Source organism: Phasianus colchicus, chromosome 19 (genome assembly GCF_987193195.1).
Source record: "Phasianus colchicus chromosome 19, bPhaCol1.hap1.1, whole genome shotgun sequence".
NCBI classification, from domain to species: domain Eukaryota; kingdom Metazoa; phylum Chordata; class Aves; order Galliformes; family Phasianidae; genus Phasianus; species Phasianus colchicus.
The window spans coordinates 9,807,206-9,833,800 of NC_143454.1; the positions used below are offsets into that span (position 1 = coordinate 9,807,206).

Below are 26,595 nucleotides of genomic sequence, written 5' to 3' on the forward strand. Positions count from 1 at the left end.
AAGGTGTTTAATGGGGGGGGATGGGTGTATCATTCCCACGGGTACTGGGAAGGGCACGGTGTGAGGTAGGCATTGCCTGTGGTCCCCCTCCCTAGCTAAGCTCTGGGTGCCCCAACAGAGCCTTTGTGGGGTATTGGGAGCAAAGGATGCACAGCACGAGGCTTACCCCCCTTCCTCCTGCTGAACCAATTTGGGTGTGAGCCTTCCAGCAGAGGCTGCTCAGAGCCCTCTGGGAGGGTTTGCTCTGGGCAGGACCTTTGCACGGGGGTTTGGCACTTTCAGCATGAAGACCCAGCAGCTCCGGCTCGGGTACAGCCCAGGTGGAGCGAGGTCCGGCCGGCACGAAGGGGGTTAAAACCCCGCCCATCCCCGCGGCCCCCGATGCTCCCCCACCGCCGCTCCCCGGGCTCCTTTTCCCCCTCTCCCTTTGCCGTGTTTAGTTAAATTTCCCCCGCCTTAGTTGATGTCACATCCTGTTCCACAGCCATCCCCTGCTAGTAGCCAGCCCTACCAATTCCTTTTTTTTTTTTTTTTTTTTTTAAATCCCTGTCCTCTCCTCATCACCCCCCCTTTTCAAGGCAAACTTTTGGCAATAGCAGAGATAATCGTTTCGTGCTCCGCTGAATTTCTCCTCGCAAATGCCTTCCGATCAGGGGAGCCATTAAATTAAAAAAAAAAAAAAAAAAAATTGCCAGAGAGCCAGCACGGATTGAAACTGGGATCCCAATAAATATGCAAAGTGAAGGCTCTGCTAAGCAGATTTCTTGCATTGCTTCCCGGGGGTGCTGAGAGTCGCCCGGAAAATCTCAGTGATTATTTTTATTGTATTTTTTTAAATCGCGTTTTATTGTCTTTTTTTTGTTTGTTTTGTTTTTAAATTTGTAATTAAAATCCCCCTGACGAGAAAGGAGCGAGGAGGCAGCGAGGAGCGGAGATCGGCGCAGGGCGGCGGAGCGGCGATCTGCATGCAAGGTGCTTAGGGCTGCCCGCGAGACATGCAACCGGCAAGCAAGCTCCTCACCCTCTTCTTCCTCATCCTGATGGGCACAGAACTCACTCAAGTAGGTGCCTCTCTTGCTTTTCCCACACTCCCCCCAACCCCCCCCCCCCCCCATCCTTTCTCCCCAACGCCATTTTCTATTAAACCTCGACAGCGCACACACAGACGCACCAAAGGAAAAAAAAATAATAAAAGCAACCCTCGTGTAGAGCAAATCGCCGCGATGCTGAAAGCCTGCGGCCGGGATGCGGGATTGGGGGGGGGGGGGGGGGAGAATTGGGATGCTGGCAGCAGGGGGTGCGGGGCCCGTGGGTGCCCCCCTCCCCCCCCCCCGCGTCTCGGCGAAGTTCGGTCGGTGCGTCCCATCGCCCCGCGGTGCCCAGCGCTGCTCGCCTTCCCCCTCCTGCAGCTGCTCCTGTGGGGGTAGTTTTGCTGATATACATACATATATATATATTGAAGTGACATTTAGATGTCCCTCAATGTTTCCATCTGTGGCTCGTGGGAGAGATGAGCACCTCGTACATCCCCCTCTCTCCGCCCTTTTTTTTTTTAATGGGATTTTAATGCCTGTTTTTTACTTGCCTGGCCCCTGGACGGAGCGAGCAGGAGGGGAGGCACCGGCACATCCCTCGCGAGTGGCAATCGAACTCCTATTGACTCCCTTAAGATCAGTGGGGAGAGAGGGAAGCAGCGAGGTGGTGCTCCTTTGTTTTCCAAAGCAGTGGGAAACGGAGAAAAGTAGTTGCAAGAGGATGCTCTAGATTGGGGGGGTTAATTGTAGTGCTGCCTAGGAGCAAAAATGAAGAAAGAAAAAGATGCTGTAAATAGGAGGGGAGTAGAAGCTGCTTCTTGTAGAAGCAATTAGTGGCTGAGCTCTCATCCTGGTTGCTGCACGTATATTATTTCTTGCTTTCTCCAGCTGACAATGCTCTCTTGTCACTGCCCTATTGCTGAAGTTTCTCCTTTAGGGCTTTGCACCCTCCGAGTATTTCTGCTGCCTCCCCCTCCCCTCGATGGAATGGCTCGAGTCGGAGCTGCCTTAATTGCATGGAGCCCTCCGGAGGAGGTCTGGGATGGAAATAATTAGGAGAAAAGGGGGGGGGGGGGGAGGGGGAAGGATAGGATAGGCACTGACATCCAGGCTGTGGATGAGGAGTGAGGAGGAATGAGAACTGCAAGTGAGTGCCCATGAGAAGCCCATTGTGTGTGAGGATGTGTGCAGCACTGCGCATGCGTTGTGCCGGACAAAGCAGCCGGAGAGCCGCCAGCATCACTTGCAGACCTGCAAAAAGGGGCATCCAGCGGGGCCTCAGCAGCAGCCTGGGAGAGCCAAGCAGCACTGCAGGGTTGTCCCCTTCCCCGTTGCCTTTCCAGCATCACCTCCTGCCCTATAAATTGTGCAGCTCACCCACTGGTGCATCATCCCAGGTGCTGTCGCCCCTTTTTTTTTTTTTTGGCCTTGTCAATCCCTATCGCTCTGTGCCTGCGCTTTGTTCAAAGACAGTCTGTCTCACGTTGTGCCTGGCTGCTCTTTCCTTGCATCCCCTATCTGTGCACGCAACGTGCCAACTTTGCACCTGACTTTAAATCAGGGTGGCAACGAGGGATCAGAACGGCGGGGCTGAGCACTGCTGGCTGATTCTGAGCAGTGACCTCCCAGCCTGAGCTGCTGGAAGCCAAAGCTGTGGCTGTGCTGGGCTGAATGCAGCCAGGGCTGCGTGCTGGTTTGCTGCCTGCAGGGAGCTGCTCTGCCAGGCCCCGCTCACCGGCACACAGCCTGCTACCTCTCTTGGCACTGCAGAGCCCTTTCAGAGTTTTAGCATCTCATTTCAGTAGCACAGCTGCCAGATGCAATCCCCAAATATGCCTTTCATTCTGGGCACCGCCCAGCTCGGTGTCTTCCACGTTTAATTCAGTGCCAGATTCACATCTCCATTGCATGTGTGGAGTCTCTCCCATCCCCTATGGAGATCCTGTGCCAGGGGAGAGGGGATCGAGGTTCAGGGAGGCAGGTTGCTGGTTTAGGCAGCTTTCCCTGTCAATGCAGAAGCTGCTGCCATCCCCTCCTCTCCCTCCCTGCAGTGTCTCTGACAGGCCAGCCCACAGTCAGGGAAGAAATAGGGAGAGGAACAGCTGTGAAGGGGAGCACGTGGCTGTCCCTGCAGCCAGCACTGTGCTGGGAAAACTTCTCATGGACAGGGGGGGAGTTGTACTGCAGCATCCTCCAGTCGTCCCCCCATTCCCCAGCTGGGAGCATGTAGGGCTCTGGGACCTGCCTGAAGTAATGGTGGTTTTATCTTTGTGAGAGAAGAGGAAGCTGCCCTCACACGCTCCCCAGTATCCTGGCCCTTTGCAGAAATCCCTGCCCTGGGGGCAGCAGGAGGGTGACCTGCATGATGCTCTGGGACTCCTCCTTGCTGCCAAAGGCAAAGGGCTTCCTGGGCAAAGTGACCAGGCTGCTTCTCCAGGAGAGCCCAGACAGCTCTCCTGGCAGCCATGAGCAGCAGAGCCACTTATGCTCTCTAAGAATCTGTCCCCCCACCCCCTTGTCTGCTTCTAGTGTGCAGATTAGAGTTGCCAGGGCAGAGAGTTTTGGCTGCTGTACTAAAGCCAGGAGTATTGGCAGAGAGGGATACAGGCTGCTGTGTGCTTTTCTATGTGCTTGTCTGTCTGTCTGTGCATCCAATCTCTTTGTCATACCTTAGGGAATTTCATGTCATACCATGCTGGTTTTACTGGGCTATCACCAGAGAAAGCCTCTGCTTTCCTCAAAGTTTCACAGTGCAACTGATGCTCGGATGTTTGCTTCCCCAGTAATCATTGAAACCACACGGGGAGAAATGCACTCCTGGACTGGGGACTTATTAAACAGGTCAGGAATAAAATCAAATAAGAAAAAAAAAAAAAAAAAGCCATTGATTTTCCTAAGGGCACAGTAGGTCTCATGGAGTTACTTTCAGGGCAAGGGAGAGAGCTGCCAGCTCTGCTGGGCTGGGATTGCACCATGTGCTCCCCTCCCAAAGCTGTGTGTCCCCATACTCCTCTGCCCATCACCTCCCATTCCCTGCTCTGGGCTTTTCTCTTTGCTGTTGGAACCCGGTTGGATTAAGCAGCAAATCTGCAGCCTGTAACAGGAGGCAGCTGCCTCATCTCATAAACCAATTTGTGTCTCATTTCACTAACTTCAGCTTTAACCAATAAAAAAAGAAAGGTAATTTTCAGCCCTGGGTTGTATTTATTACTCGAGTTATCAGCCCTTGTAATCAGTATTAGCATCGCTGTGTAAAGTAATACAAAACTAATTACTATCTGAGTGAATTAGATTGATGAAGGCTGTAGGTCGCGTTGGCAATGGAAGAAGCTAGTTCTTGAGCTATGAGTGATAAGTGTTGGCTTGGCTTTGCTGTGAGGGTGCCACAAACAAAAGGGAACAGAGCAGGGATGGAGCATCCCTTTGGGGCTGGCTGCCTGTAGGTGACTCAGGTGGGGGCTTTGGGATGACCCGACTTGGTCAAGCTGTCCCCCCAAAAATAAAAGCTGCACCTGGGGAAATTGAAGCAGAGTCCACACTGCCTCTTAGCACCAGCAAATCCCAACCACAGGGAAAGAGCACCTCAAAGTCTGAATCTTCCCTCCTTTACAGACCACAGCTGGTGCTTGCTGCTGATGTCCCAAAGCTGAGGCCAGGTCCCAGCATCCTGATGTCTCTCTATGGGGGCTTTGACCCTTTTCATGACCCAGACCGTGGTTGCCAGGCTCCTCCCCATCCCAGCTGGGAGGCAGCATCCCAAATCAGCCCAAATGCAGAAGGTCTCAGGGGAAGATTGCTGAGGGGTCTGTGTGCAGATGGAGTTGTCTCAGCTCCTGCAGCTGCAATGGGCTTTCTGGATCCTGCCTGTGATGGGAGGGGAATAGTGAGCTCTGTGCTGATGCAGTGCTGGGATGATGGAATCCAGCCCCAGAACTGAGGTCTGTGTGTGTGATGGTAGCATGAAAAGTGACAAAAACAACCAAAGGCTTGAAAAAATATGGAAGTCAGACTCAAAGATGGGGGAAACTCAGCAACGTTTATTGCTGCAGCAGCCCTGGCTTGCTGAGATCCCACCAAATGATTGCCTCATGCTCCAAAGGTGCGTGCTGCCTTGTAAGGGTGATTCTGCCCATCAGGGCTGGGTGCCTCCTCTGCTGGGAGCTCCTCACAGCTCTCCTGGTCCGTGGTGCAGAGGGATTTTGGACACCTCCTATCCCCGTGCAGGTGATGCGGTCCCTTCTACCCCGCTGCTTGTTTGCCTTCTTGCTGTCTGGGCTGCTTATTCAGTAGCACAACGCCTGGAGGTGGGGCAGGATGAGGGGCCGGCAGGATGGGGGTGGGATGCACAGAGCCAGCAGATGTTCACAGTACAGCCGTATGTCTTTTAAAGCAGCCCCTTCCCCACCCCCCCTCGCCGTGCGAATCTACAGAACCCGATCTTGGGGACTGGAAACAAAGTCCGGGTAAGCGTGGGAAGGACAGAAAAACTTCAGCACCTCTTCTCTGAGCCAGCCAGGAGAGGGAGACAATGACCGCCGTGTGCTGCACACACAACTCACACTCACACTCACACCCGTGTGGCTGCGTTGGCAAACATTGACCCCAACATTGTGGCATTTTGCACGACCACCGGGAAAACAATTCTTTCAAGCAGTGGAATTTTCCACTAAGCAGCTATTTTGGAAGACTCTATTATTGGCTTTTATCTGTCTTCCCTCCTCTTTCTGCCTTCAGAATAAATGCATGCAAATAGGATCTCTTGTTCCCCAGCTGTTTGTCTTCTCCTGCTGCTCACTGCCTGCCTTCAGCTGCTCTTGCAGGGAAGGTGCTTACAGCAAATGCATCAGGACGGAGAAAGTTTAGGGCCATCAGGAGCCTTTTTTTAATGCAATGCTCTGTGCGATAAGAAATGGAGCTATCAGGATGAAGGTGAACTCAACCAGCTCAGCAAAACCAGTGCTATAGCAGCAAGCTTAACAATGTGGTTACAGCATGTGTCACTGCTTTGCCCTGATGCCTGTCTGTGAGTGCTGTCAGTCCTCCCTGATTGCTCCTGGTTTGCTCAAGTACGGGTGCAATGCCAGGTGTTCTGCATAAGCTTCATGCTCTTGCTGGGGTTTGTTGTCTTTTTGTTGGTGTTGGTTTCGTGCTTTTAAAGCCATAGAAGCAGGAAGGAGGTTTTGGTGACTACAGATCATTTAGTTCAGGTCTGGAGGTGACAGAAGTGGTCATCCTGCCTGCTGACTGCAGCACAGCATGGGCAAGAGCAGCATCTCACCGATGAAATCACCCGAGTGCAATGGCAGGAATCGAATCTTTCTTCAGTTCTGATGGAATCCACAGCAAGGCTGTGGTTTTTTTCCTCTCACTGAATGCAACGTTAAGCAATGAAGGATCTGTAGGTCTAATTCACTTTGTATGCAGTTGACAAACACAAGGAACAAACTTTTCTTGCAGCTTCGTTTCAGAATGAACATTAGGATGATTTCAGCGTAGCACTCCGGTGTTACACGGTATGAAATCAGGCATGCAATCAGGGTCTGAGCACAGTGCTGAGCACAGCACGGGCTGAACTGGAGCAGAATGAGAGATGTGATTATTTTTCTAAAAGGTCAGAGCTGTACGAGGCTTTTGCCTAGAGAAACTGTTGTTGCCTGAAACACCTCTTTGTTGCTGGCCACTTTGCAGGCACGATGCTGCATGAGCTGACAGCAGCTTTGCCAAGGGAAGGATGCCCAAAAACTCGAGGACAGTCTGGGCTGAGCGAAGCCCATTTCACGGGATGGAGGTCATTTAGCTACTCAGGTGCAGGACACGGTGTGACCCAGAGGCAGGAGTGCTTTTCTCATGGATTTCATTGCAGCAGGTCGACCTGCTTGCTGGCTGTCTTACCCGGTTTAGAGATGCACTGTTCTGAGCAGTGGGGAAAAGGGCAGTGGCAGCAGTGCTGGGGGTGCTGGGAGGTGAGGGATGGGGAGGTCATTTGCGTTGCTGCAGCCTGGGGCACGCACAGCATCTGGTTCTGCTCCACACTGTTAGGGGGGTGCAGGATCTGACCTGGTGCCAGTGCTCACTCTCTAACTCATCTCTTTTTCTCCACCTGGTGGACTTGCTGAATGTGCATTCATGTCAGTGCTTTTCTGAAACTGCCTGGTGCTCTCTGCAGAAACAGCTCTATGCAGTGGATGCATTTCAGGGCACAGCTCCCCGTTGTTTGGGTCTTTGCTCTGCACACGAATCTGGATGTTGTATGGCAAAGATGCTGGTGGGTGACAGTCTTGAGGTATCCCACAGCACCTTCACAGCCAGTAAGGAGGGAGCTGTGACCCCACCACCTGCAGGAGCTATGCCAGGAGAGGAACTGTAGCAGAAGGGGCAGATTTGGGGTTTGTCTGAAAGGCTCCAGCTGGGGGGACTGGACATGCTGGAGGTGCTGGGGCCATGGAGCACACATGCAGTGTGACATGGAGCAGGGCCTTGGTGGCTGCCCCATCATGCTGAGGCTGATGTAGCAATGGAGCAAGCTGTGTCACTCCTACCCTCTGGAGAGAGACAGAAGATTCATCTCATAATTTGCTTTGCACGGGGTGTTTAAAGGTTCACTCAGAGAAGGACATGCAAGGGGTCTCAGATCTGTGTTGGCCGAGACTTTGGTTTTAAGGCCATTGGGACACATGCAAATAATAACGAGCCAAATCTTGATGCTGAGGAGTTGGATGGAGCAAAGCCGCCATCCCTTCGGCAGTGTACAGATCACGAAGCAGCGGGCACGGTTGGCAGAGCGCTGCTCCTTCACCCCTTCGCTCACAGCATCTCCTTTTGTCCCGCTTTGAACAAACAAGGGGCAGCTCCCATGGGATGCCCGAAGCTGCGAACCCAGCGCTCCGCTCCACCGCAGCGCCACCCGCGGCCACCAGGGGGCGCCATAACGCCGCGCCGCAGCGGAGCCCCGCTGCACCGGGGGAGCCGCCCCCGCCCCGCTCCTCCCGCCCTGCTGCTCTTCCCTTCCTCCTCCCCATCTCCCCCTCCTCCTCCCCCCAAATTTTTCCGTCTTCCCTCAGCTTTTTTCCTTTTCCCCAAACGTCTCCCTCTCTTCCCAAACCTTTTCCTCGCTCCCCAAATCTTTCCCCTTCTCTCCAAGTCTTTTTCCCCCCTCCTTAAACCTTTCCCTTTTGCTCCCCAGCTCTTTCCCTAAATCTTTCCACCCCTCCATCCCTCCTCTCTCCCAATTCCCCAAATCCATCCCCCTAAAATCTCTCCCCAAATCTTTTCTCCCTCCTCCGCTTCCCCCCCCCCCCCCACTCCAATCCCGTTTCCCCTCCTTCTCACTCTTCTCTCCCCCTTACCCCCCTCCCCTTTTTACCCTCCGCAGCCTCTCCGGCTGGCTGATCTCTCCGAGTATTCCCGCCCCCCTGCTCCTCCCTCCCCGCTCCCGTCCCGCCTCCTGCAGCCGCTCGCTCCGCTCCGCACCGCTCCGGTTGGGGCGCGCCCGGTGGCGGCGGGCGGAGGGAAGTAGCCCCGCTCCGCTTTCAACACCGGTACCGACAGCAGCACCGCCAGCGCCGGGCAGGACCGCGGCGAGGAGACGGACGATGGGCCGGCGGCGAGAGGCGTCGGTGGTGGTGGCCGTCGGGCGGTTGTCGCAGCCCGTCCCCAGCGGCATGGAGCCCGGCGCCGGTGCAGAATGAAGGGTGCCTGGCGCCCACCCCCGCAGACATGTCTGTGCCTTTACTCAAGATTGGAGTCGTCCTCAGCACCATGGCCATGATCACTAATTGGATGTCGCAGACGCTGCCCTCCCTCGTGGGGCTCAACACCACCAAACTCACGGCGGCCTCGGGCGGCACCTTGGACCGCAGCACGGGAGTAAGTGCGGGGGGCGGCGGGGGGGGGCTGGCTGGAGCATCCCTACCTTCCTCGGCAGCTCCTGCCTGGGCACCCCCGGGTCACCGCCATCCCTCCGTGCCTCATTGCCCCCCCTGCCCCGGGACCCTCCCTGCCGCCTGGGAGAGAGGGGGTGGGTCTCGTTGTGAGACTCCCGAGCCTCCCGCTGCAGAGAGCGGTGCGACGGGGAGAGGCAGCGCTGTTGTCCCCCGAGATGACGGAGTTACGTTTTGGGGTGGTAGGAGATGCGGTGTTGCGGTGCTGGGTTATCCATCCCCGGCCCCGGGAGTGACGCGGATGCCTCCCAACGCCTTCAGCCGGGAGAGCGCAAAGTTTCCCTCGTGGTTGTTTCTCTGGGTGAAGCGGTTTGGGACAGCAGGTGCGAGTCCTGCCAAATCTCGTTTGCTTCCCTGCCTTTAATCAATAGGCGTTAATGGGATGGAAAATGCAGCGGAGCAGTTGCGGCGTATCTCGGTCGTGCCTTATGTTTGCTGTCCCTGTTTTGCTGGAGGGCTGGGACGGAGCCCGGGTTTGGCACTTTGCAAACGGCAGAGGGAAACGATCCTTCTGTCTGCCTTCCTACAGCAGGAAAAAACGGGTACCTTTCACCTCCAGGCTGCACACTTGTGCCTTATAGCAGAGCCACCGATTTACAGCTCTGCTGCTACAAAGCGGCTGCTTCCTGTAGTGCCTCTGCTGATTGTGAATGAAGCTGGGATTTTTCCATCTTATCAGGGCTAATGAGACCTTTTTTTTTTTTTTTTTTTTTCCTGGTTGTTTTAGCTAGATTAAATTACTCATCTGTCCGCTAGTGTGTGCCTGTGCACATGGGTGTTTGCAAGGTTATTTGTAACACATTGAAATAGCAGAAAGAACATTTCCCTTCTGGCTGGCAAAACAGTGGTACCTTCAAAGTGATCAGACGCTGAATCGTGGCTAAATAATGTATTTTGCAAAGTGCTGGGAGATGAAAGGGAAATTAAGATCAGAGAGCTTTAGAGAGCACGAGTGGTACGAGGAGGATGGGGAGAGTGCTTGGGGCTGCAGCGTGTCCTGGGTGCTGTGATGGCAGTGGTGGTCGTCTGCCCTGTGCTGCATTGCACTGCTGCTGTAGCTTCGTGGGGTCCCAACCTATGGAGAGTTTAGAGGGGAATGGTTGTCCTGAAGAAGCTCCCTGTCCCCAGGAGAGCCTGGCAGAGGATGGAGGAAACGTGACTCCTGGTATTGCATCGCTGGCGCTGGCTCCAGGAGAGCTCTGCAGGTGCTCAGCGACAGCTCAGCTCTCAGCCAGGACGCCATGCCCTCCCTGTGAGTTTGGGCACATCCTGCTCACGGCGTCAAGGAGACCCTGAGCGTGTGGCAATGACAGCCCAGCCGTGGGCTCTGCCAGCTGGTTTGGCATCCGATGCACCCGGTGCTGAGCCTCTGTGATGTGGCTTCTCCGTGTCCGTGCTTCCCCGCTTGCATTGCCCTGTGTGCTCCATCTCTTCTTCTCAGACCCTTCCTTTATTTGTCCCCAATCCATATTTTTGCATTACAAGTGAATCCTGCTCCTCCTCAGAGCATCCCTCCTCTCACTGCACAGCTCTGGGATTCACTCCGTGCTGCTTCCTCCCTCCTCTTCCTCACCCACCCCCGCTGAGCCCCCCCATTTTCTTAACCCTTTTTTCCCCTGTGTCAATCAGGTGTTGCCTACCAACCCAGAGGAAAGCTGGCAGGTCTACAGCTCTGCCCAGGATAGCGAGGGACGTTGTATATGCACAGTGGTGGCACCTCAACAGACGATGTGCTCGCGTGATGCCAGGACAAAGCAGCTGAGACAGCTATTAGAAAAGGTAACGGCTGATGTGTTCTGGGCAAGGGGGGTTGGTTTGGCATGGTGTGAAGGGGGTGAAAAGCTGAGAGAGATGGGCTGAGCCTTTGTTTCCAGAAAAGGCAGAGCTCTGCAGTCAGTGCAGCGGAGAATAATCAGGCAGGAGGACAGATATCTGAGTATTTCTGAAAGGAAAAGAGCCCATGGCCTGAGGTCAGGTTAAAACTGCTGAGACCAAAGCAGAGATATTGAATCACGACGGTTTAGAAAATGAAAAAGAAATAGCGATGTATTAATTTCTATTCACCACGTTAACACAAGGATGAGCCTCAATGAGACTTTAAAAAAACGAAGCCCACGCGCTCCCAGCCAAGCTGATATTAGAAGAGGTCACACAAAACGGTGCAAGCTGTCAGCATCAAATAGCAGAGAGATGACAATTTGTGGTCGTCTTCTACTAACGTTGACATCTACCTGATTAGTTTTTAATAGTCCGCTGTCCAAAGAGATCAAAGAATCTCATTAGGGACGCGTTCCTGATAACAAGAAGCTTTCCAGGTAATAGATTTCACTGAAGAAATGCTGTTTCATGTGAAATGGTGCTCTTCTCTTTAAAATATAAGTGGACTTGTGCTCTGGGTCTGTAATTCTCCTTGGTGCCCTCATGCATGTGTTGCATGACCAAGTGATTTGTACCCCGGCGCTCTTACAAAGCCGATTTATCACTCATCAAACCCAAACCAAACTGATTTTCCTATGCGATAAGGGCAATAAACTCAGCCAGAAAAAAAACTTAGCCCTGAAACACTTCTGATTGTGCCGTCGGCTTCTAAAAATAATCCCAAAGCTCAAGCTTTATTTTTCTGAGCTCTAACGGCAACGGGTCGGGCGGTGCGTTTGGCTGGGAGGCACTGAGTGCTGTGCTGGAGCCCAGCCGTGCTCCCAGAGCTGCTCACATGCATAAACCAAGCGGGCTTTGACCCGATGCCCTCTGCTAACAGCAGGCTGAGCTGAGTGCGGCGGCCCTGGAGGAGCAGCAGCTGCAGAGTGCATGGTGTGAGCGCTCGGGGATTTTTCCCTTACGCAGCTCTCTGGCTGCCAATGAGTAAAGTGAAGGAGGAGTGGGTTGAGAGGCGTGTTCTGGGCCGTGCTACCTGCCTGCTGCTCCGTCTGCAGCTCACTCCTACGCTAACCTATATGAAAACCCCAAAATAAAGAGTGGGCTCTTGGTGTCAGACATCCGATCTCGATCGAGGCTGAAATGAAAATCCCTCTATAGGGAAAATGGATCCGTAGAGGAGAGCTCCCAGCTCCACAGGGAGGATGTCAGACCTGGATGCTCCTTCCCCCATCTGACATTTTCACTCCAGTTTTGAGAAAGCTCTCACCTCCGGATTTCTCGCTGCCAGCAGATGAAGTAACAGAATGTGCCAGGGAGGCAATTCTGGTTGGATTTTCAAAGTAGGAGACCTGGCACTCACCTACAGAAATTATAAGGCGTTGCTTCTAAGCTCCAGAAGAAAGCTGCTTTTATGCATGCGCGTACACAAACCACTCAGAGCAAAAAATCACTGCACAGAGACTCACAGCTGCCAACCCCCACTGACCTTCAGCACACGGGCACCTGCATGCATGGGAGCTGCAGGTGAATCCTGGGCACCCGGCAGGGCTGAGGAGCAGCAGGTGCAGGAGCGGAGGTGAGCACAGGCTGCTCGCCATGCACAAACTGTACAGCCCCAGCACTGCGTGGCTGAGCTCATCCTTGGCATCACTGGCCTGCTCGTGCCGAGCCCTGCGTGCGTCAGGTGCTGAGGCCACATCTTGGCCTTCCTTCAGACCAACACGTCACTGGAATCCTGTTCGTGAGCAGATTGTTTTATCTTCTAATAGAATTTTTTTATTATTATTATTATTTTTTTTCACCTGGCCTTGTTATCTGGGAGGGTTTCCTCCTTTGACAGTTGAACCAGCTTTCGTTTCCTGCCAGCGCTTGCTCTTTGCCAGCACTTATCTCCAGCCTAGGCAGCTCTTCTTGTTCCTTTGATATTCGCTCTGAGGTGCATAGTAATCTCAGCCTTCACTTTGCCTTCTGCAGTCCTTACAGGAAGGATTTTGCACATCCCAATCTATCAGCTATCTATCTCTGCCAACCGTTCCTATTGAGTACCAAAATCTCCCTTGAGATGCCTCCTGCTATGGCTCTGCTGGTTGTCCAGCTACACCAAGCTCAAGCCAAACATTCATCCTGTTCCAAAACCCAGAGTGGCTTTAGAGCTACTCTTCCTGAGCTGATAGCAGAGAAGCTTGAGCAGAGCTAAAAATGATGGGGCGCTGACTATGTAAACCCAACAAAGGATCATCAGGACAATACTGACTGTCAGTTACTCTGGTTTACTTCTGAAACAACTCAATACCAACCAAGAGGGCCAGAACAGAACTGGGTATTTTGTTTGTGTCAACTTTCTGTTCTGAATGCTAAAATTGACTCTTTTCCCCGAGGTGGGTTTGTCTCTCTAATCAGCTTGATGGAAAATGAGGTTTCACGTTGAGATTGCGTGCTCAACCAATGGGGCAAAAAGCACTTTGGCTGATGTGAGCAAAGTAATGGCTAAAGCTGAGGGAATCTGAGACAATATCCTTGGGTCTCAGTTGATTAAAGCACTTATGTCCGTGCTTAAGTTTAAGCTAGGAGAAGTCTCGTTGAAATCTAATCGTGTGCCAAAGTACTTTGCTGGATCAAGGGCTTAATATGCTAATGAGGGAAAACGAGTAGATCTCCAGATGATGGAGCAGACATTGCTGTCAGGGATCAGGAATGACGGAGATGAGTTTGTACAAGTCTGGCCAGAATCCTGCCTGCCTGAAAACAATACAGGCAGCAAATAGCGGGAGGCTGAACTTGTAGAGCGCATCCTGAAATAGCACAGCAGCTAATTTTAGTTGTCTCAGTTTAGAGACGTGTGAGGAAGCTCATTTCCTCTGCAGTCGGGGAAGAGGCAGGCTCCTCCAGAGGTGATTCAGAGCAGCAGCCTGGCTGTGGGGCTGATTCATTCCCTGCAGCCTGCTTCTGTCCGATGGGACCTGCAGAGATGGGGTGCTGCTGTGCATCAGCGTATCCATGCAGGACTGCTCTTGTCTGATTGCCTGCAGCTCGGCCTTTCATCAAGGTTGGGCATTAGTGGACTAAACGAGATCAATTTTTTATGATCCTTACCGGTCGTGTCTATTTCAGCTCATTGAAACAATTTTGCTGTGCAGATGCAGCGTGACTCAGAGGAGGGTGGTCTGGATTATTGGCACAAGAGCATCTATCAGGGGAGGCTGCAGATCAGCTGTGCTTGTCCAGAGCCTCTCCTCTCCTTCCCTAGGGCACAAAGAAGTCTCTGAGCCCCCTACATCCAGCCTGGGCAATGTGCTGGGGCTCAGAGAAATGCCTCCACCTCTGCTGAGACCAATTGTTGGGAGCCCAGAGCAGTGGTACTGGTTATACAAAAGGTTTTCTTGCTGCTGGTCTGTGAGGTACAGGCTGTCTGTGCATTTTTAATGGTTCCCTATGATAGTTTTCTTGTTGTTGTGTGTGGGCAGTGCTCGTTTTGATGACTTCAGGGATGCAGATACACAGGTGGGCATTTGACCCATGCTGTTCCCAGTGTGGGCATCCCAAGTCACTCCTGTGCTGCCCCTCCATGTAAGCCAAGCAGTGCCATTGGCAGGATAGAGCATTGCACCTGCACCTGTCTTTCCCCATTTCTTTCTGTATTTGGCTCCACCAAGGATGGAAATGGAAGTAGACATGTGGGCTCTGGGAAGTGGCTTGCAGGGTATCCTCAGAGACTGTTTGGGATCATGTTTAGGCTTTGCTCAAATGCTCAGAGAGGCTTTAAGCAGGATATCAGGGCACCAGGCTTGGATGCCTGATTCATTTTGAACATGGGCATCAGCCCTGCAATGCCAATGGGGGCATTTCTGTGGGCACTATGGCAGTGGAAGACATTCCTTGAGCTAAGTACAGTACAAACCCAAGAGCCCCTGATGTTCAGGGGCATCCATTGCTTAATGCTAAATATGTACGTAGGTCCTTTCCTAAGTCAGCACTTCATTTACCCTCTCAGTGCCTGAGAATGAGAGGCAAATATCTCAGTTAATCAGCTGGCAGACAGCCTTCAAAACCAGGTCACTCCAGCTCCCATTTCCCTCCATTCCTTGCCCCTCTGGCACCAGCAGCTCTCTCAGCAGAAGCCCACCAGCCTCCTCGCATCAGCTCTGCAGCAGAGCCAGGCAGGTGCACACAGGGGATGCAGGAAGGGGCATCAGTGGGACCTGTTGTGCACCTGTTACACTCCAGCCACCCCATCCTGCAGCTGCACTGCTTGTGGCAGATGCTGTATAAATAGTGAGGCTGCTGGAGTGATGAAGTTTTACTAGCTGGGAGTAAAGCTTGCACTTAGGCAATCAGTGTGCATCACTCACGTGAAGCAATGATAACGTGTGCCTCAACAGAAGTGTTTATCATAGTCAGATGTGCTCCTAATGGGCTCTCCTTGCCCAAATCAGGCATCCTGTGATTCTATGATCCTGTCCCTATCAAAGAAGCCATTACTACAAATGCACTTTATAGTTGACTACAGCCTTTATTTGCATGTGTGATTGTAGAATTATTCTCTGCAGCGCAGCAGAGCACATGATGATGAAACCAGTTTGCTCTGCTTTAGAGCATGGAGTCATAATGCTGAGAGATGCTGATGATGAGCCAGTAAATAATGCATCTGCTGATTACCCTTTTGCTACTTTGGCCCCAGGCAAAGGGCAGCATCTGCACTGCTGGGGGTGCAGCTCCCTTGTAACTCATCCCTTCTTGTTGGCAGGTGCAAAACATGTCTCAGTCAATAGAGGTGTTGGACAGGCGGACCCAGCGAGACCTACAGTACGTGGAGAAGATGGAAAACCAGATGAGAGGACTGGAATCCAAATTTAAGCAAGTGGAAGAAAGCCACAAGCAGCACCTGGCAAGGCAGTTTAAGGTATGTCTGCTTTCCAACCTGCTAACGGAGGCGTAGTGTGACGCAGTGTCCCAGCCTGGCAGCCCCTGCTATACTGCAGCCCAGCTGCAGGCTGTGCTCACAGCACCCCTCAGCTCCCCGATATCCAAAGCACGGCCAGAGAGCATTTTCCAACAGGGTAAAAGCCTAAATTTCTGCATTCCCATGCTGGCAGGGCTGGCTCCATGTTGGAGGACTCTGGGCAGGATGAGGGCAGGCAGAGCCAGGCACCCTCCCACCCCCTTCCCTACTCCTGTTCTCCTTAGGAAGAACCTAAAGGTTTGCAATAGCCAGGAGCTGAGCCTTAGCAAGCAGTTCTGCAGCACACAGCAAACCACACCAGGCTCTCAGCACATCACTGCCCTCCTTGGCACGGGTTGCATCCATCGGGCAATCAGCCAAGCTAACAAACCCCACCAAAAATAATTTTAAAAAGGAATTTACAGCTCTTTGGCTGTCCTCAGGATGGCCAGCTGAGCATCTGAAGGATGTGCAAACGTCCTGTTTGGAAATAAGAGTGTTGGCAGGGCTTTGCAGTGAGTGATGTGCGTAGATTAGGAGTGGAAAAATCATCCCTCTGAATGATGCTGCCATTGCAGCAAACTTTCAGTCACATGATTGAGACCAAGTGAAATTGCCAGAAAGAGGCTGTCAGTAGCACTTGTCGTGCCAAATTGTCGTAATATTTTGGATGAATCATTAACACAAATGGTAGAGATTTCTGCTGACATCCAGGGATGCTTCCCACCACCTGATTCCCATCCTCTTGCCCAGGCTGACCTGTGTGTTAAGCCAGCTGTTTCTTAATGAACATGTTAAATACCAAGATGACACAATAAAAGCTGGGAGGAAGGTTCTCAGAACTTCCCACCAGCCCCAACTCCTGCCCTCCCCACCTGCAGGACCCCATGCTTGGGTTGCCTGCCAGGCTCATCCTTCAGAGTTCAACGTGAGATTCTTTTTCCTTATCCATTCTGATGAGTTTGACCTTCCCCATTGCCTGCCAGGGAACTTGCAGCAGTTATCAAAGTAAATAGGAAAATTAAGACATGCCTCACCTGCAAAGCACAAGAGGGAAAGCCTCTTGGCTTAAATAGGAGGGGATGGGATGCAAAGAAATGATACTGAGGGACAATTTCTGGTCCCCCTTACCCCCAGAGCTGCTTCAGCAGCCAGGCAGATTCTGAGCCCTGCTCTGGATGGGGTCAGGGCAGGAGCACCAGGTGTATGCTGTATGCTGCCATGCTTCATTAACGGGCAGATGCATGCATATTTATGTCTGCTCATTAGCTGCTGGAGCAAAGCGTCTTCAACAAAATGCTGCATACTGTGCCTTTAAACCAGGCCTCCATTTAATTCAAAAGCCAAAATACAGAAACAAGCCTTAATTCCTGCAAAATAAACTTGATAACGACTTGGATTTTTACGCTTTCCATGGCGAGCCTGAAAACGGTCAGGAGCTTTTGTCTCATTTGCTGCCAAAGCATCACTTGAAATAACAGCACAGCATTTTGTTTCTGCTAACGCCAGTGTTGAGATGTGAGTGGTTTGGAGATCTTGTGTTCTTTCTCTTTAGTTCCGTATTGTCTATGAATGGCTATCTATATAAGGCAGGTTAGCGAGCTAGATCCTCAACAGTATTTCATTTTCTTGCTTACAGGGCTAACTTAAAAGCAAGTTTTTTCAATGCTGCAGTGACTGAAGAAGCAGTTCACTCCCATGTAACCATGAAAAGAGGGCCACAGAGCATTTTGCACCATGCATTTATTTTTTTTGATTATTTTCCAAATTAGCACCATATCTCACTAAGGAACCTTGAACCACACAACCGAGATCTTCCTTTGCATGCAATTGTAGATGCATTTCATGAATAGTTTGAAACCCTTGTCAATGCATATATATATTATTTTATTTATTTTTTTTTTTTTGGAAGAAAAAAAAAAAAAAAAAGAACTCTTTGTGTATGTGATCTGAAGCATGTAACCCTAAGATGTTGCATTCTAAAAATGACAAATAAAGGCCTTTCCCAAATATTTTGGTGTTCTGCAGCCTGTTTAATATGTTCTTTCCAATACGTCATTCGGACCAAAATAATGATTAAAGTAATTTTAATGATAATAATTGTGGGGATATGAACATTGCACTCACGTAGGAAGCAACCAGGTCAAGGCAGAGTGTTGCAGATTTTTGCACGCATAGCACTGAATCGAGCTTATTTTAACCTTGCAGGCAATAAAAGCGAAAATGGAGGAACTTAGGCCTTTGATACCAGTGTTGGAAGAGTACAAAGCCGATGCAAAATTGGTATTGCAGTTTAAAGAGGAGGTCCAGAATCTGACGTCAGTTCTAAACGAACTCCAGGAAGAGATTGGCGCCTATGACTACGAAGAGCTTCAGAACAGAGTGTCAAATCTTGAAGAAAGGCTTCGTGCATGCATGCAAAAATTAGGTAGGCTCAGACCAACATGGTGGCACTGGCTAAACACCATCGATGTCCCAACACACGTCCCGGCTGCAGGCAGAGATGCTGCTTGGCCATCTCCCAGCGCCTCGCCTTGCTGCAAGGGGAGCCCCGCAGCCGGGCGCCATCCTGCAAGCACCTGTGCTGCGAGCAACACTCACCCTGCCAGCTGTCCTGCTGGGGATTGCTTGCATGCCTGATGTTGCTCACGGTGCAAGTGCTTCAGGATCAGGCCCGTAAGTAGGCATGTGACTTTTTGCAGCGCTTGCATAAGCGGACGGCGACGTGCGCAAACGCAAGCGGCGCTTATGCAAAGCAAACACATGCACCCATTCTGCTTATGCATCAATGTCTAAGCTGTTTGCTTACCTGGACCTGGCGCATCAGCAAATGTCCCTGCACCCTGCTTTAAGTAGTGCGTGTGCAGGCTGCAAAATCAGTTTCCTTTGTTCCTTTTGCATCTTGCAAACCCCCTATTGAGAAGAGCATGACGTGCTGGCGTGGCTGGGACACTGGGCAGGATGGGGCACCCAGCACCGGGCAGAGGGGCAGGGAGGGGGCTGCCTCCCAATGCACATCTCCCCGCTGCTTGCTGCCCTCGCGCTGCCTTGATTTAATTTCTCCTTCCATTATTGACTTTCTCGTTAAGCAATTTAGGTAATCTAAACACATTAACTGCTCCGCAGTCTATTTTGGTAGCACATATGAAATTACACTCTCAGGTAACTTCAAGGAAGAGCTGATCTCTTCTCAGCACTGTATACCCTTGGCAAGGTAACGTTTCATTTCGCGTGTCTCCACTGTTGGAATTGCTTTTGCTTGTTTCTAGGCACCTCCACACCTCCGCAGGCAGCCACCTCCCTGCCTTCCCATCCTGTTACCTCCTGCTCCCCTTCCAAGCTTTCCCTCTCGTTACAATTTTGGAGAGGCCTCTGGGCACAGAGGTGGCTTTGTGGGAGGAGATGGTGCCCTGTGAGCACCCACACCTTCAGCCCATCCCTTGGGGAGCGGGAGAAGCTGTTGGTGATGGGGAGAGAGGATGGAAGCAGGACCAGGAAACTACACCTGGGCTGTGGGATTGCTTACCTTGGAACAAGTCTTTCAACAAAACCATCCTGGACCTCAGGGCTTCAAAAACATTGAACTTGCCCATGCAATGTTCACCCCTTCAGATCAGGGCTCATTGCATTCCCCCCACGCTCACGTCCTCCCAGTGGGACATCTGACCAAGCCAGTGGCCCAGGTAAGGCTGAGGCAGCTGGGATGGAGAGGTCTTGCGGGCAGTTTTTTCTAGGAAGTTTTGTTATATTTTAAAATTATTACTATAATTTAGATTTTATTTGGGAGCTTTGGCTTTGCTTCTCCTTTTTCCTCCAGCCCTGGGGTGGCCCCAGGCAACTTTTGTACCATGGGGATCTGCAGCACCCCTGTGTGCTCACAGAGACCAACTCTGACTCTTGCAGAAGGGTTCTCCTGGGAGGCTTTGCTGCTCACCAGGAGGGTGATTTATTTGGTCATTTAGCAGCAAACAGCACAGACTGAATGCCCAATGTTTATCGCTCCGGAGCGCAAACCAGTGCAAATAGGAGTTAATTGAATTAAATTCAGGTAACAACCTTACAGCCACTTTGCTGGCACATGGTAAGACCCTGCTTGCTGAGGATTGTGGTTTGCTGCAAATTATGTGCTCAGAGGGATGCACTGATGTCTCACGTAGCACATTTCAGCTTCATTTTGTTCCTGCATGGGGCAGCAAGGCTGCTCACCTGCATTCACCTGCTAGAGCAGGGCTGGGGACCAGGAGGCAGAGGGCATGTGCTGCATTCCTGCCCACATCACCTCCCCAGGGAGCCCTGATGCTCAGCAGCACAGCAGCATTCTCTTTAGACAAGGTCCTTTTTGTATTTGGGGTTTCTTAAGCGTTCTTGATGGATCAATAGTGAAAACACTTCCTGACCCTGTCGTGTGCATGTGAAGGGAAAAAAAGAAATCAATAACGGCACGTTCAATCTGTTATGCTGTTTACATTCTTAAAGATCACTATTTATGTAGGGATTTTAACGTTTCCATTACCCTGAGAGGAGCACTTGGAGAGGGAAGGGGCTGTTGCTCCTTGAATCAAGGGGAATTTCATTCAGCTGAGCTCTGTAGGCTCATGTTTGCCAATGGCATGAGCTTTCCCAAACTCCTGCAAAAAAATCCCAGCCCACAGTCCTGGTGGATGGAGAAAGAGCAAGTGTGTTTTCCCCTTTGGGAAAGGTCAGGTCCTGCTGGCCTGTGCCCAAAGTGTTTGGGATGGGCTGGGTGATGGAGATGAGGGTAAGACACAACCCCACATCTCCAGTGCTGGAAGCAGGTTGGGAGGACAGGTGGGTTGCTGCCCAAGCAGAGCCTGGCAGCACAGCACAGGAGACTGCATTGGTGTAAATTGCTGCCAAGCTGCTAAACATCACTTGCAGGTGGGCTGGATCTCAGGGAAAATGTGGAGTGGGGTGTTAGCATCCTGGGGGGGGTGGTGGTGGTCGTTGTAGCTGGCTCAAAGCGTGTTGTCTGCTGCTGGACAGGGGAAGGGGTTGTGTGTGTGTTGTGCTGTGTTGCACTGCTGCTGTGTGGAGCTGCAGGAAGGTGGTTTGGAGCTGGGACAGCCTGCAGGGCCTCAAAAGGGGCTGAGTTGTGATGATTCCCAGGAGCAGGGGCACCCAGATCACTGTGGGCCTCTGTTCCAGGTACCCCAGTAGGGAAAAATGGGAGTGAAAGCAGATCCTTCAGGAGTGCCCCAAAACTGCTGTCCACAGCTTCCCATCTGGTCATGGATTCAAGCAGTGGGCAGCAGAGTGTGCTTCCCTGGTGCACATTCATCCCTGAGAGACTCACTGGTCACATTTCAGCACTGAAAGTGGTCCCAGAAGGAAAATAAGCTGTGAATGCAGTCTTTGCCTTCCTCCTCTTTAGTGAAATATTGGAGAGACTCAGTTGGAGAGCCAGGAAAAGTGAGAATCCAAGCTTGGGAGCTGCTGCCGTGATCTGAACTGCAGCACAGCCAAAGGAAGTGGCAGCAGACCGAGTCCTCTCTGCCCTAAGTGATATTCCTGCTGCTGGTGGCTGCTAGCCCCATAGAAAGAGGGAAGAAAGCTGATGGTGTTAGGAATGTTGTGCACACCTCAGTGGGAGCAGACAAGAATGAGGGTCGCAGTTGTGCATCCCCAGGTGTAACTTCACAAGAGCTGCAGGGACCTGGGGTCCAGGAATCCTTTGGTTCTGTGATCCATTTTGGACATCTTTCCTTGTATCTGATGCCTCTGGTGGGTTTATGCTGAGTAAGTGCCTTGTCCTGTGTGAGAGCAGCCCTCTTGCACTGCTGGAGAGCTGCTGTGAACGTGCCAAACGTGTATGAGATGGTGCAGACAACACTAGTTTACCCTTATCAGCTGATAGGGCTTTTATTCCCCTTTTACTTTTTTATTTTTTAATCAATGCGCTTTTATACAGCCTTTCTCTCCAGGGAAATGGAAGGAAAGAGAGAAAGTGACAGCAACGTGGGGTGGTGATAATGGAAAGCAGCAAGGAGCAGATCTGTGATTAGGGCTCCTTTGCAAGGGGAATTTACCAGACATTAAGCATTCATTATTTTAACCCTTTGCATCCCTTTGTCAGTGGTTCCTCCCAAGCCGAGTGGTTCTGCGTGCACCACGTAGAATGAGATCCCAGGGGAGACATCAGGAAACCTGTGCTGAACTTTGGGTGCTGCCAAACGTTGGGTGCCAACCTTTGCTTGTCTCTCACAGGAGATGCTGCTGCAGGACTGCTCTGTGCAGGATGTGTCCGGGTTTTCAATGATTGCTCCTGTAGCAATAGAGCTTTTCACGCTGACCACAGCCCATCCTGCTGCATCCCACTGTGTGCCTCCTCCTGTCATTCTGGAGTGCACATATGTTAAAATGACAGCGTCTGGGGAGGCAGGAATGGCAGCTTTGGTGGAAATCAGGGATAGCAGTATATAAAAAAAAGTAAAAATAAGAAAAAAGGAAATCAGCATCTGGCTCCTGGGGCTGGCAGTGGTACAGGAGGGGCACTCCTCAGCAGCCCCTGAGCATGCAGACGTCAGAGCAGGGCAGGCGGCTGGTAGAATCCTGAGATTGTTTCTGCAAGGAAGAGAGATTTATATCACCTAAAATTTCCCACTTCTTTTTTTTTTTTTCTCCTTTCTCCTTTGCATAACCTGTAACAAATGTGTTGCTTCCAGCAGGGCTGGAATAGACACGGCTGTCTTTTTATCTCGGCTGCACCCACTCTATTATAGCAGAAATGAGCAGAGCCATTCAGCTAATTTCTCCACCTGGCTGCTCAACCCTGGCTAACTCTTCTCATTTTCTATTCTGCAGCATGAGCATGCAGCTGCTGCGGGAAGGCTTGTTTTCTTGGGGCAGTGCGATAAGGACAATTGTTGTTAAAAGATGTGGAACAACCATAAACCACCCAGCAGTTGTTCTCAGCCTAATTGCCTTTAATTAAATAACAACACAGCTTCTCGGAGTGCTGGGATGGGGGGCAATGGGGTCTGGCAGGGAAAAGACCCAGCATTAGAAAGCATGTGCCCGAGCAGCGTGGCATTGTTGGGAATGGTGCTCACCAGCCTTGCACTCTTTTTCAGCTTGTGGCAAGCTGACGGGGATAAGTGACCCAATCACAATTAAAACCTCGGGGTCCCGCTTCGGCTCGTGGATGACCGACCCTCTCGCCCCAGAGGGAGAGAACAAGGTAAGAGCGCGGCAGCTCCGTCCCTGTGGTCCTGGGTGTCTCCAGGAGATCTGGGGAAAGAAAATCAAGTATTGCGTAGGTTTGGCAGCCAGGAGGAGTGGAGAAGCCCATGCTGTTGGCCCTTGCTGCTCTTCCGCTGCCAGCATCCCCGATAACGTCATCAAACTCCATTTGTCCTCCGTCCTCCACCTGCGCTGTAGTGAGGAATTAACTGGCTGCAGCCAGAGGGATTTGTCTTGCTTTGTTTTAGTCTTTGTTGTTGTTGTTGTTTTTCCTTTCGTTCAGACCATTCAATTTTGATCCCGAGGAGGTAGGAGGCCAATAACTGGCTGAAAATCAATCCAGGCTTCCCATGACTGATGGAATGGAAAATATCTCGAGTGCTTGCTACAGATTTGCAGGCAGCAAGACATAACAAAAACCACAGTCCTTGGCTGCAGGGCAATTCCCTGCTGCACAAAGCAGCCCTCATCAAAGGATGAAGGCGCCAGCATGGGCTCTATAGGCAGCTATTTTGAGAGCCTGTCCTGTGACCAGCTCTCTGCAGCCATGGGGATGCTCTGCAGAAGCCACACACCCCAGCATGATGCATTGCCTGGGGACGTGCAGCAATGAAGCAGCAGTGACGTGAGATGGAGGGTGAGGTCCCTCCAGCAGCCAACTGGTTGGCACTGGCTCCCCAGTATGACACCTCTGTTATTAAGGTTATTAAACAAAGACAGCCCTAAATACGAAGTAGGATAGGAAGGTTTTGCTCACATTTAGTTCATGAGAGAGGGACAGACTCGTCCCTTCAGGCTGTGTCTGCTGCATCCCTCAGAAGTAATGGGGTTAGGTATGACTTACACATCTGCAAAGGGAGAGACAGATCTATGGCAGCCAAAGTACATTAATTATGTGCTAACGATCTTCCTAGAGAGTTTTATTTCAAACCAATATTTTATTATTTTTATTTTTGCCCCTGACCTTTTCTGCGGATTATTTTTTGTTGTGTGTAGGGGAGCAGCTTTCTCAGGAGTGTAGCTCAGGCTTCACAACCGTGTGTGTGCGTGTGTACGAAATGAATTGTGAACTGTGTTACAGATGCATGCTTATGAGAACTCCATTGGCTGAGTGGGAAGCTGTGGGGAGAGGCCAGGCAGTTCATCATATCCATCTTCCATCGCCAAACCCCGGGAGGTGTTCGGTGGTTTTCATGGTCATTTATTCGTGTCATGAAATCATTGAACACAACTGAACAAAATTGCAAGTCGCACAGGAGCAGCCCGGCGGCGGATGCTGAGCGCAGGGATTGATGCATATTGGCAGGGCAGTGCAGGAGAAGCTGCTCAGAGGCAGCTGGCAGCATGAGGCCATCCATCCCTCAACCTCTGCTTCTCCACAGCACGAATGCCTCTGGATCCCGCCGCCCTGATAACGAGGTTTCCTTCTCTTGTGGTCTTCCCTTTCCCTCTCTAAAAACGGAACGAATGTTTGGTGTTAATTATTTAATACCAAATAACGAAATGTGAGCAGCAGAGAGACAATGGGTTTCAGGGCTATTTTGTAATTTTCCAAACCGGTTCAGTTGAACACAGGCTTTTCTTTAACTGAAGAATGCTTCCCAGCCCCGCGTCCATCAGTGGAAGCTCTCCCATGCTCTTGTGCTCAGGGCTGTGCATGCTTTCCTTTCTGAGTTTTTGCAGCCTTTCTCACAGAGACTGGGGAGGTGGGAGCAATTTGCCACGCTCATTCTTTGCGTTCCAGGGCAGGACTGAGCGGGGTCTGAAGTTCCCTGCAGCCCTCATTGGCCTTGCAGCCAAGCCCAGGATGCACACGCTGTGTGTAAATGTTTGTCTGCTCCTCTAATGGACCCAGGAGACGGCCGTACTGCAGAGCTGCTGTGATCACATTTTGCAAAGGAAGCTTGCTCTGCAGCCTTCCTGAAATCTGCATCCTTAAAGCCATTCCCCGCTGCCATTTCATTTACCTCTTTTCCTTCCTAAACCTTTTTAACAGAAGGCGGCTATCTTTTTTTTTTTTTTTTAGGCAGCAAAGGCACAAGGGTGTCACTCACCGGACGGATATTTCTTCTTGATATTAACTGCACTGCTTTAGCATTTGCCTCTGAATTGGTTTCAAATGACAAAAGCTTTTTTTTTTAAGGAGTCTAGACAGTGTCCCTGGCGAACTGGTGTTTAAATCATGATCTGAAATCTCTTTCCCATCTCCTGATAGCAACATTTTGATGTCTTTGTCTCTTGTATTTCAGCAGTGTTGGTTTAAGCTTTTGATGGGGAAGTGTATGATTTTTAAACCAATATGGACTTTGCCTGCATTTCCCTGACAATGAGCGATTGTGTTCCTCGCTCCTGCATGCCAAATTAACAGAGCTCAGCACAGCAGCTGCTGTAATTTACTGAGTGTGATCGTAATGGGGCTTACAGGAGAGGAAGGCAGCATCTCTGTAGGGTTTAGCCACAGAAAGGTGCTGCTTGCCCTCTGGAGGGACAGTGCCAGTCCTGGGGAGATGCCAGCTTACCTCCAGGAAAGATTTGCCATTCTCTCCATTCCTTGGTGAGTTTGGGGTGACAGCCTGAGCTTTGTTCTGGGCACAGGAGGCTTTGGGCTCCTGTGGGTGCCTCAATGAGGTTGGCCCCAAGCGGCACACTCTGGGTTTAGCATCCTAGGCAAAGGGCTGCCTCACTGATGGGAGGTCTCTGCTGTTCCCTAACCCCACGTGTTTCTGTCGCTCGCCCAGGTCTGGTACATGGACAGCTACCACAACAACCGCTTCGTCCGCGAATACAAATCCATGGCGGATTTCATGAACACCGACAATTTTACCTCCCACCGTCTCCCTCACCCGTGGTCAGGCACTGGTCAAGTGGTCTACAATGGCTCAATCTATTTCAATAAATACCAAAGCCACATAATTATCAGGTTTGACTTGAAAACAGAGACCATTCTCAAGACTCGCAGCCTGGATTATGCCGGCTACAACAACATGTACCACTACGCCTGGGGCGGCCACTCGGACATCGACCTCATGGTGGATGAGAACGGGCTGTGGGCCGTCTATGCCACCAACCAGAATGCGGGCAACATCGTCATCAGCAAGCTGGATCCCAACACCCTGCAGAGCCTCCAGACCTGGAACACCAGCTACCCGAAACGCAGCGCTGGGGAGGCCTTCATCATCTGTGGCACGCTCTACGTCACCAATGGCTACTCGGGAGGCACCAAGGTGCACTACGCCTACCAGACCAATGCCTCTACCTATGAGTACATCGACATCCCGTTCCAAAACAAGTACTCGCACATTTCCATGTTGGACTACAACCCCAAGGATCGGGCCCTCTATGCCTGGAACAACGGGCACCAAATACTTTACAATGTCACCCTCTTCCACGTCATCAGGTCTGATGAGTTGTAGTCCATCCTTGTTTAGAAACTGATTTAGGAAAATTTAAAAAAAAAAAAGAAAAAAAAAAGGAAAAAAAAGGGAGAAATGAATCTAAGAAACAAATGCTAATATTGAGGAAACACACTTTAAATAAGTAAATAAACAAACAGCTGCCAAAATTAAGACCGACGTCATGGAGGATTATTCAGCATAGAGCTGAC

The 26,595-nt window shown here is 51.2% G+C and overlaps 1 protein-coding gene across 2 annotated transcripts; it reads left to right on the forward strand.

Moving 5' to 3' along the window:
• The first annotated feature begins 815 nt into the window (after positions 1–815).
• Positions 816–26,419, forward strand: OLFM1 (olfactomedin 1). Of its 2 annotated transcripts, none has more exons than XM_031601833.2 (6): positions 816–1,061; positions 10,604–10,753; positions 15,597–15,752; positions 18,000–18,219; positions 22,883–22,989; positions 25,730–26,419. In XM_031601833.2, exons 1-6 carry the CDS (start codon positions 996–998, stop codon positions 26,402–26,404), a joined length of 1,374 nt encoding a protein of 457 aa, XP_031457693.1. In that variant the 5' UTR covers positions 816–995; the 3' UTR covers positions 26,405–26,419. The 2 variants fall into 2 exon arrangements, with proteins under 2 accessions (XP_031457693.1, XP_031457692.1); XM_031601832.2 differs by lacking the exon at positions 816–1,061 and adding an exon at positions 8,447–8,900.
• Positions 26,420–26,595: the final 176 nt, after the last annotated feature.

Coding starts and splice junctions, on each gene's coding strand:
- OLFM1 (XM_031601832.2), top strand. CDS start 8,751: ATGTCTGTGCCTTTACTCAAGATTGGAGTCGTCCTCAGCACCATGGCC. Junction 10,754..15,596: donor TGAGACAGCTATTAGAAAAG/GTAACGGCTGAT, acceptor TCTTGTTGGCAG/GTGCAAAACATGTCTCAGTC. Junction 22,990..25,729: donor CCCCAGAGGGAGAGAACAAG/GTAAGAGCGCGG, acceptor TCGCTCGCCCAG/GTCTGGTACATGGACAGCTA.